At 36.2% G+C, this 11,381-nt stretch overlaps 1 protein-coding gene across 4 annotated transcripts in view; it reads left to right on the top strand.

Annotated features, from left to right (window-relative positions):
- Positions 1–7,385, top strand: part of WDR36 (WD repeat domain 36) — a 61,730-nt gene extending 54,345 nt beyond the window's left edge. For all 4 annotated transcript variants that reach the window (XM_065550302.1, XM_065550304.1, XM_005281634.5 and 1 more), the window contains 2 exons: positions 2,384–2,571; positions 5,778–7,385. In XM_065550302.1, the coding sequence (XP_065406374.1) occupies positions 2,384–2,571; positions 5,778–5,927 (338 nt within the window). In that variant the 3' untranslated portion in view covers positions 5,928–7,385. The remainder of the gene's footprint in view (positions 1–2,383; positions 2,572–5,777) is intronic.
- The last annotated feature ends 3,996 nt before the right edge of the window (positions 7,386–11,381 follow it).

Below are 11,381 nucleotides of genomic sequence, written 5' to 3' on the forward strand. Positions count from 1 at the left end.
GAAGAATTAGTACGTCATGGAAAAGAGGTCTAGCATATATTTGCAAAGACAGCAGCACTAGGCAAACCGTGTTAACAGTTAAAAAATAAATAAAATATAACTACTACATGAGAGAATGAGATTGACTGACTTAAAGATAATATGCTGCGATACCTTGAAACGTACGATGATCTAGCACTGGTCTGCAAGGCAGACAGTAAATGCTTAATGTAATGTCTGCACGTCTAATGCTGGTGATTCTTTAGAACTATCTAAGCAATACCTTTTTATTAACTTTTATTGTGAATGGCCTGCTCACCATATTTCAGACAATTTAAGGCTTGTGATCTCTTCTTGATAATTTAAACATAAGGCTTAAACAGAAATAATTGGTTATAAAAAATTAATCCTTTGGATAACTTAACACTTGGTGCATTTTGAAATTGAAATGCTTTGAAACACCTGTAGAGATTTATATAATTGGTGGATTCATTTGTTTGTTTAAATGGTGCCTCTGCAGAGCCCCTTTTAAAATAGGATTTTAGGAGCAACTGTTAATTAAAAAGAGCAGAGCTGGAACGTCAGTAGATTGTCATTGGAGACTTGTTTGCAAGCCAGCTTTGCTAAGATTTTTTCTGCTGCTGCTTAGACCCTTCAAATAAGGTTTCTGAAGTGAGCCAGCTTATTCTGACGTTCTCCTTCGTTTGAGTGTGAATCTCAGATTTAACACTGGATATAAATGAAATTTGCTGACAACATAGACTGGCAATTTAAAGTAAAGCAGTCCCTGATAGGGTTGCAGAGTGGTTTCCATTGTAACAATTCTTTTTTCCTTCCTCTGGTGTCGGTAGGTACATTTTATATAGCATATTCTATCATTTGGTGACTGACACTTTTTGGTTTAACGTTCCCTGCCATAGTGCTAGTTGGTGATAGAACATGAGATTGATTGATAAAACATAAGATAAAATTAGGTACTTTTTATATCCTATTTTGTATACTGCTATAATCAGCTGTTACAATATGATATACATTTTCATGCAGTGCATTTAGTATCTCAATACACAGCACTATATTGGATCTTTTCAAAGCTGCTGTATAGATAAGTGTAAAGACTTTTTGAACAATTACAAGTATTCTCTGAATATTAACTCTGTAAATGTGTTGCATATTTGTATGCTTTTTTTGTTTAAGAATATCTCTGGCAATTAGATGCTGCATTTTACCAGCACTATATTAATGTGACTTTTTTACAAATAAAAATTAGCTTTTTGGTTCTTGCCTCGTGTGTAGCTACTATAACACTCTAGATTGTAAAGTGTTTTGACAAATTTATATTTATTTATTTTATTTTATTGTTTAATTATAATTATCTTATCTCCTAGAACTAGAAGGGACCTTGAAAGGTCATCGAGTCCAGCCCCCTGCCTTCATTAGCAGGACCAAGTACTGATTTTGCCCCAGATCCCTAAGTGGCCCCCTCAAGGATTGAACTCACAACCCTGGGTTTAGCAGGCCAATGGTCAAACCACTGAGCTATCCCTCCCCCCAAGTTGTAGTCTCTTCTCAGTAACTTCAGAAACTCAGACTCTAATAGAATACAAAGAGTATTTAAGATCACTAGTTTATGAACAGTTGCATTAGAAGTTGATCTTGTCATGAGCTTTTACTTCTGAGTTTCAAAAGAAGCATAACTAGAGGTAGCAAAAATCAGGTAGGATTATAGTATTTGGAAATAGTGGGTGAGAAGAGTAATGAAGAGAAAAGAACACTTAAAATTACAAAGTGGCCATCTTTCTGTCACCACACTGGGGGCAATTAATCACTAGCAAAAGTAATAACTGTTGAAAAAGCATTATATAACTTTGATTAAATAAATAATTGCATATTTTACTTACTTAAATAAAGGCTCATCTCAACCAAAGTGCTATTCAACTCATATGTTTTGGTATATATTGAATTAACAGCTTGAAAGTGGCAGTTTGCACTTTTTCTTATGCCAGGAATTAGTGGTTAATTAATGGTTAATGATAAGCTGGTGGTTAATGGTAAGACTAAGTTGTTAATGATAAGCTGTACAACACTTCGAAGGCACCAAAGTCAGAAGGCATAAAAAATGTTAATGAAGATACTATAGGTAGTCCTTAGGGCGAGCCAAATCCATACTACTGGTGATAAGATTCAGATACTACTTCCTCTCAATATGTGATAGAATAGTAATTGCAGACAGAGATGGCATTCTGAAGAAACCAAAAAGAAAAAACCCCAACAAACTAAGAGACTCATCCAGAATGCCACCAAATAGCTGTTCAAAGATTTTGAAATTTTTTTTTTTCGTATTGAGCATTTCTATATCACTTCATTGCAAATGTTTAACTGTTTCTTTTTTAATGCTTTAACACAGATAAATCTCCACTTAATATTCTAAAGGAAATGGGACCATCTAGTATTGAGACAGAGCTAAGAGGCTTGGCTCCAGATGCTGGTGGCTCTGTAGAGGTGATGAAAAGCTTTTTGAGACTGATTGGGACAATGTTGAACACAAAGTGTGACTTTGAGCTGGTCCAGGCATATCTTGCATTGTTTTTAAAGGTAACTGTATATGGTTTTTATACAATTTTTGTTACTGCTGCTGCTTCTTATTATACCATAATGGTACATGGCTCTGTAAAATAGATAAAATCTGCCCAACAAAAAACAGGCCTGCTTTGAAGAATTTATCATCTTTTATGGTGATGGATTCTGGTTTACCAAAATGATTTACTGTATCTATTGACTAATATGATAACCCTAACATGACCACTTCTTCGGATGCATATAGAATGGAACATATATTGAGGATATATATATATATATATATACATACACACACACACACACACATACAGAGAGCATAAACAGGTGGGAGTTGTCTTACCAACTCTGAGAGGCCAATTAATGAAGAGAAAAAAAAACTTTTGAAGGATAATCAAGCTAGCCCAGTACAGACAGTTAAGAAGTGTGAGAATACTTACAAGGGGAGATAGAATCTATTCTCACACTTCTTAACTGTCTGTACTGGGCTAGCTTGATTATCACTTCAAAGGTTTTTTTTTTTTCTCTTCATTAATTGGCCTCTCAGAGTTGGTAAGACAACTCCCACCTGTTTATGCTCTCTGTATGTGTGTGTGTGTGTATATATATATATATATATATATATATATATATATATATATATATATATATATATATATATATATATATATATATATATATATATATATATATATATATATATATATATATATATATATATATATATATATATATATATATATATATATATATATATATATATATATATATATATATATATATATCCTCAATATATGTTCCATTCTATATGCATCCGAAGAAGTGGGCTGTAGTCCACGAAAGCTTATGCTCTAATAAATTTGTTAGTCTCTAAGGTGCCACAAGTACTCCTGTTCTTCTTTTTGCGGATACAGACTAACACGGCTGCTACTCTGAAACCTAACATGACCGTAGTCTTAACAACTTACATGAAAAAGTAGAGATGGTGGCAAAGACAATACTAGCAGTTTTTAAAAAAATCATTTGAACACGATTCATTGCTTATGATTATTTTGTTTTTTTTCCAATTTGCCGTTCAAATATGACTTGGTGCTTTTCTTAACCAACAGTTACTTAAAATGTAGTTAAATAACTGTTACCTATATTTTTGTGAGGATAAACATTTGATTGCATTTGTTCTTTTCACCCTGGGAGTTGTAGTTTTCAGCTTGCGTCTTAGCCTGCTGATTTTGAGAAACTATGATTTAAGCACCAGTGGGCTAACATTGAATATACTCCAGGAGGTGTGAAGATTACCAAGTTGTCATACTTCTTATCATGGCAACAGGCACTCTTTTAAACAGAAGTGACTTTTTAGTAAAATGGTTCTTAAAGTTATCTAATGATAGAATGTGTAGATTCTGCTGGTTGAGAGACTTTTTATTGTACTATAGTGTACGAAAGGAATTACAGTTACAACTTTTTAAAATGTTCTCTTTAGATTCACACACCTGTGAGAGTGTCCATTTAATCGAGGCAGTTTAATAATCTTGCAGAGATTAAAATTTAAGGGAGAGGGAGCTATTTAAAATTAGTTAGGCTAGAGAAATATAAACATACTTTATTTAGAGTCGGGGGGATTTGTATTTCTGTGATACTTAAATACTAATATATTGTAGAATTTAGGCAGAACAGAAATTCTAAGTTCAGTGTGACTGATAAATTTAACTGTATAAAGAAAAGTGAACAGCTGGCCCAGTGGTACTGTTGCTAGGTGTGTTGATTGTATATTGATTACATTACTGATTTAGTTTCTCCAGTTAGCACTTTGAAATTTGGTAGGTTTGGTAGGCAAGATCAGGCCCCATATTAGCAGAATTACTGTTCAGTTGGGAGCCCCAATGTGTATAGTTGCAACACTCAGACTTAGGAAATCACACTGTATTTATAATAGTTAGCAAAGTCACAAACACTGTAACCCAGCATGGCAAAGACAACACAGAATGAGCTAAGCATCCCTATACTTAAACCATCTCTTGCAAAACAATCTGAAGTGTTGGTGATCATGGTGAGCAGGAAGATAACTATCATCAGCGGTGGTCATCCTGGCATATCACCCCAGGCATATAGGCTGGGATACAGCTTTTCTAATGTTATACTGACACCACTATCCCTAATGCATATTCAATAGGGATTTCAGCCCCTCTTCCTCATTTGTAATTCCTTGCCCTACTAATACTGTGGTGCCATTCTCCCATAGGTTATTAATTCTTTTACCTAAAGTTTATTACCATGGTAAACGAATTGACATATATGCTCTTCTTGTGGTCAGATATCTGTTGATGTCCCTAAATAAAAATATCCCCAGCTGGTGTAAACTAGCATCTTCAGTAGTTTGCAACATTTTGAGATTATTACAAAACAATAATCAAAGCCTTGTGCCATCTTGTGATGTAAGGTCACTGTTAGTTTACTTATGTATGCTAATTTATTGAGCAACTACTCCTCCTCAGGCTATAAGGCCTTATATTTATGTTAACTGCTTAAGCTACCCTTATAGGGCTAGGCCAATCAGTCTCTTGTGTTTCTGCTATCCATTCCTTACTCCTTTATTGTTTACTTACTATATAACTATGACTACTGCATGGGCTACAGTATAGTAGAGGTGCAGTATGCTACTCTGCATGGGATTAAAGTTTGTTTCTGAGTTCTGTCCCTTGCTCCAGGTCAGCATGTGCTAACTGTGTGAAGTCTTTATGCTCCGCCCCTAGATAACAGGAGCGTGCCTGGCATCATTCTTCTTGCATTAGTCAGTAAAGGGTCATTTGAATAAGCAATGCTGATTACCTTCAGAATGCTGCATCCAGCCTGTCTGTGCCAGAGGGAGACTGGCTCTGATGCAGGATGTTGAGGAAGAGCAGAATTACTCCCTGGGAAAAAGATGGGAGTGTGCAATGAGCATATCTTTTCATTCATATATCTGGTTTGGCATTGTGTCTGAGAAAATTTGCTGCCTTCTCCTAGCTAATACATATATAGTAGTAGTAGAATAACTGATGGTAAAAGGGGCCTGACAAAATAAATTCAATGTAATGCTGTCTTTATTAAAAGAAAATAACATTACTTGCTTTATCACTCAAAGGAAGATGTGGGTTGAATAGAAAAGTTGATCCCTCCCTCCCTCCCCCCCCCCCCCAAAAGTGATCATTTGAATTTAAATAATTGACTACTTGTCTTCATTTCAGTTGCACCTTAAAATCCTTTCCTCAGAGCCAGTCTTGCTGGAAGAAATAGCCAAAGTGTCAACCCAACTAGAGGAAACCTGGATCCATTTACAGACTCTCTTCAATCAAAGTCTGTGTGTGTTAAATTATATGAAAAGTGCTTTGTTATAATGTGCCTTTGTTCCTATTTAAGAATACTAATGTTGGATAAAAATCCTCTCAGATTGATGGTACTTTTAACATTGCAGATAAGTTTCTGATTCCAACAATACAGCTTTTGTATGTCTTTGTTAAATAATACAGAATTAAATATTTAACTTTTATTTAGCTCATTTAAATTCATTGTCAAAATTTGAACTTACAAAATTTTAAAATGTAAAGTGCCCCACTAAATGACTACTGGAGGCAATGTAAATTATTTTTAAAGATGAATAAACATTAAGGACAAATATAGCGTAGCAAATCTATATTATCGTGACCAAAAACATATAATGGGGCAACAAATTATGAGAGAGAAAGCAATAAACCTGCCAGTCTCTGTGTATAGAAAATACTTTGTGTTTGTTAGACTTATGCTGTAGCTTAAGAAAAGCCATTGCTTTAACAAATGTTAACTGTGAGGTAAAACAGTGATACAGAAGCTGCACATCTCCTTGAAGCCAAATTGTCTTTGTCATGACTAAGTGCTTGCTAAATCCAATTTGAAGAAACTAGTTTGTTTTCACACTTTTGTAAATTGTGTTCTTTTTATTCAAATCCTTTTTATTCAAGCAAAGATTGCCAGCTGTAATATCAAACATAGAATGCAAATGATAATTTTTTTTACATGTATCAAGTTTATTATCTTGAAATTTTGTGAGGCTCCATTAGTGATAATGGGGGATAAAAGCATTCAGATTGATGTTCATTGTTAGCAGCACTGAATGTTAACTATGCAAATGAATATTACTCTCAGTAAAAAAAGATATCTTGTTTTTTCTTTCAAAGAGAATCTTGAATTTTAAAAGGGTCTCTTTCAAGTGCTGCTGGTTCAGAATACTTCTAGAAGCCCAAGAATGCTTTGCTGTTGGACAAGTTAGTTCATTCTGTTTCATGCACTACAGATAGAAACATTGTCTCACTGAGTAGCTGGTATGTATATGTAGTTTAGAAAAAATTCTGATTAGAAGGGACTGGTGCCCACTTAGGGCTATGATTTGGTCATGGAGGTCACAGAAATTGTGAATTTGAATACAGTCCATGAAACAGAGTGGTGGTGCGACCTGTGCGTGAGGGTGCAGCACCACTCAGATTTGGCCCATCCATCCCTCTATCTCCATCTGTGGAGGGACAGATGAGCCAAACCAGAAAGGCGTTGCGATCCCATGCACCAGGTTGCAATGCCCGGAGCTGGGACCAGCCCTGCAGGACAGGAGCCACTGCTCTGGGTTACTGTGAGTTCACTCTCCAACACCCCTCCAGTCCCCAGTCCCAGGCCTCACCTTTCTGTACCCCCTGGCCTTACCATGAATTTTTTCCTCAAATCTCTACTGTGAAATTTATGCAAAATTTCTGTGCCAAAATTCTAATCTTGTGTATATACCATATGACATCATAAGAATGAAACAGAAGTAAACTGGTTAATTCCCATATATGCATAACTTTTCATTCCACTATATCACGGACCTCAGTTTCATTGTTTTCTTTTTTAAGTAATCTGTTCTAGAGCAACTCATGCTTATTTATCAAAGTGCGCTATATTACCTGATACAAGCTCTGCATTAAATTTTCAGGGTGGGGGAGATGGGGAGAGAAGCGTGTGTGTGTGTGTGTAAAAATATATATTGCTATAGCAAGTTTGCAAAAACGAGTTTAAAAAAAAATGTAAATATTTTACAAAATTCAACTGATATTTTTCTCCTCTGTGTTCTTATTATACTGGAGGCGATGACCTGAAATGCTTCCAAATGTCAAAGCATCCCTTCCTTCAGCCAGGAGAGGGTGTAGTGTTCATACTTCAAAAGGTATGACCTCTACAAAATAAATTGGCTGTCAGGGGATATTTGAAGGAATATGGCTGCTCTTATTTGGGATTTTAAAAAAAGAATTGACCTCTGCACTGGTATCTGGGTGAATTTCACTTAAAATGTACATGTGTAACATTAATTGCCAACTTTTACTAAAAACCCATGGTGAACAGAAAAGCTTTTTATGGGCCACAACCAGATTTTGGAATTTCCTGTGTGACAGGTAATGAACTCGGAATGTGAAAAGCAGCACAGGAGCTGAATTCCGTGCACTGCATTTTGTTCTGCCCAACTGTTAGAGAAACATAAAATCTTGCCTGAAAGAGGAACTGATTTTTTTTCAAGTATTCTTTTAAATTTCCTATTTATAATTGAAATCTGGCCATATATTCTGATATAGACATGGGGTCTTGGTGTAAGTAATCCTGCAAGGTGTGGAGTACCTCCTGAAATACAATGAATGTCCTCAGCTCACTTTAATGTTATTGGCAAATAGGAGTTCAGCAAGTGGCAAGATTAGCCCCAGTTTTTAAAAAAAGAACAGGAGTACTTGTGGCACCTTAGTTATGCTAGTTCTGTTTTTCATCTTAAAATGTGTTTGGTTACTTAGAAATGTCTAGAAATAGTTGGTGTGTTATGTCTAGAGATATATAGTATTATACAGCAGGAACTTAAGCTGTACTTCAGAAAAGATTTTTAAGTAGAATTACAATTAAACTCCATAGTTAGGCTTTTGCATACTTAACACAATTCAGTTAAGTCACTCAACTCATATCTAAGCCTAGTAATGTTGCAGCAGTGTACCGTTATATGTCAAATAACAGTAGAGGAAACTTAATCTATGATGATCTAGCAAAAATTTCAGTACTTCAAAGTTAGCTAGAAATGTAAACTAGAAACCAAGGGCCTTTCTTGTTACTCATCGTGGGGAGACTTAATTGTGGACACATTTGTGGGCTTGGTATAGAAACAGTAGTATGTGCAATCCATTTCTAACTGAATCTGATTTGAAACAATCCTTAAATAGCAATGAAGAAAAGTATGCTTGGCCCAATTGCTCCTCATTGTCTCCTTCCCCTTCCTGATTAGTATTTCAACTCTATGAACTGCTGATCTTCCATTTGTCTGTCCTTTTTGGAAAGAGACCTTCCATCCTACAACAACCCTGGAAGTGCCTTTATTCCTCCTGCACAATCGCTTCCATGATTCCTTTATGTGGGTAGGGCTTCAGACTAGTTGCTATTCCATCTCCCTGGAGAAACAAGTCCTGGTCTGCCTTGGAAGCCATTAAAATGACAGTTGCCAGGGGAAATCCACTTGAAAGAGCTTTGTCTCTAAAAGTTAATGAAAAGAAATAAAAACTGTTTTAAAACTGAAAGACCAGACCAATGGCAGAAAAGGTTTAAAATATTTTCTTGCTGCCAAAAGTACCAGTACATCTAACTAATATTACAATGTGCAACTGAACGTGTCAGTGGAACATCATTAGAACAATGGAAATACAGCTGCTGAACTAGAAGTACAATAGTGAACCTGTATTTTACTTAGACATACTTAAAAAAAAAAAAAAAAGTGAGGGAGTGGATGATGACTCAAAACAGCAGCAGCAAAAGGATTGGGAGATTTTCACGTTTGTGTTGGTAATCTAAATGACCTGAGCCTGCAGTTGCACCTGCCCAGTTGTCAGGCAGCCAATGAGTGCATCTCAGCTACAGCAGAACGACTTGATTGGCTAAGGTAGTCAGGTGGCTTACTCTTAAATCCAGCAGCTGCAGAGGATTAGTGACTGCTCAATGCACATGCCCATGGATTCTCTGCCTCCCTGTTCCTGTGCTACTCCAGCCTAGACCCTGCCCTGTGTCCAGCCTTGTTCTAGCCTTGCTCCTGTCTTGGAACTAGCCCAGCTTTTGCCTTCTCTGACTTCAGGTAATCCAACTGCTGAGCTTTGGCTGTTCTCTGGCTCTAACTCTCGACACTTGGCCCTAGTATTTGGGACTCTGACTTTTGGCTCCGATCCCTGGTTCTGACTGTGCTTTGCTTTGACCTTGGGCTTTAGCATTTGTATGCTAAATTCACTTAAACTGAAAGTATATTTTACCAAAAAGCCATGAAAGTCAGCCTTTTTCCAATCTGCCTTTTGGATGTGTGGTTTGCTTTTGTTTTTAAGTGCTGCTTACTAAAGCATTTGTTTGAGGCAGTGCTTGCTTGTTTCTACATATGGTGCCTACTTTGATTCATGTAGTTATTAACACAATTTTTCAGGCTGGATGGAAAGAGTGAATACTGTAGTTTAAGGTCTGGTCCTTCTGGAAAAGAATTGATGTGATTGGTCAGGATCTGGTGTACTCTACAGTTCCATAACTGTGGAGTTTACTTCAAAATACACCTGGTTGGAAAATTATACTTCAGAATCTAAGCGCTCATTTGAAAACAAAGTCTCTAGCCTCCTGAGTATGAAGGCAACCTAAAAATGTGAACTAGATGTGATAGTGTTATCTTCCTAATTCTACTTACAGCCTCTAATGAGTTCAGAGTTGTGAACTGCCCCATTCACTGTATGGAATTTTAACCCTGAAATCTAAGGAAGTCAGTCTAAAAGTCAATACTGTCTTTCATTGTTGATCATTTAGCACAAACATTCAGCTAATATATTTGTCCTAAGCTTCCCCATATCATTGTCAGTTGTGACATCTTTCACAGTGTAACAGCTTCCATCCTGACAATTTCTGTGCTGTAGATTTGAGTAGTCAGTTCACATTTACTTTTTTCAACATGCATAAGGAGACAGCATAAGACATTAATATTAAAATATCAGGCTACTGGCCTGATTATAGTGCATATTTTAATATTCATTAGGAAAAAACGTTTTTTTAAGTTGTGCAGCAGCTGCATTAAAATCTTAGTCTCCTGTGCCACAGTACTAGAGAACCCAGAGACTTTGCTCCAGAATTTAGATCCAGTTTGCAAGTTTTAATTAAAGTTATAACGTTGACAGTTCAAATCCGTTTTGCGGACAACATGTGAGAGGTGGTAGCTAATTTTCAACAGCCATTATAATAAAAACAGCCTTTGTATTTATAACCATGACTAATTTATCAAAAAGGAAATTCAGTCTAACTTCATCGTTGACTAACCTGCTGTCGCCTTGTCAGTTTAAAGTTGTTACAAAACCATCCATGGTCGGCACCTCGGCTCTTAAAATGTGGCTTGTATCAAATTACATACATACAGTACATTGTCTGTACAAATGTGCATGTATCAAAGTGGTGGAACAAATGTGCAACAATGAGAAGGCAGGGGTAAACGTATGTTGCCTGCCCGTGGTCCCATTAGGCGATCTCATCTCTCCCGCCTATTTTAATCTCGTTTCTAAATTGTGTGCAGTATAGACTAAGCTTAAATTCTCTTACTAGTTGTATTTTGGAAACATTGTAACTCTGCGCTGACATTTTCTAAACAATTAAAAAAAATTCTTAGCATTTAATATTAAAATACTATTGACATGATGACAAGTAGTTCACAGCCACGGAAACAAAAGGCATGGACAGCCAAAGAAAAATTGGAAGCTTTGGACAGACTGAAATCCGGAATGAGCCAAGCAAAGGTCTCAAAAGAAGTA

This window comes from Chrysemys picta, chromosome 6 (assembly GCF_011386835.1).
Source record: "Chrysemys picta bellii isolate R12L10 chromosome 6, ASM1138683v2, whole genome shotgun sequence".
NCBI classification, from domain to species: domain Eukaryota; kingdom Metazoa; phylum Chordata; order Testudines; family Emydidae; genus Chrysemys; species Chrysemys picta.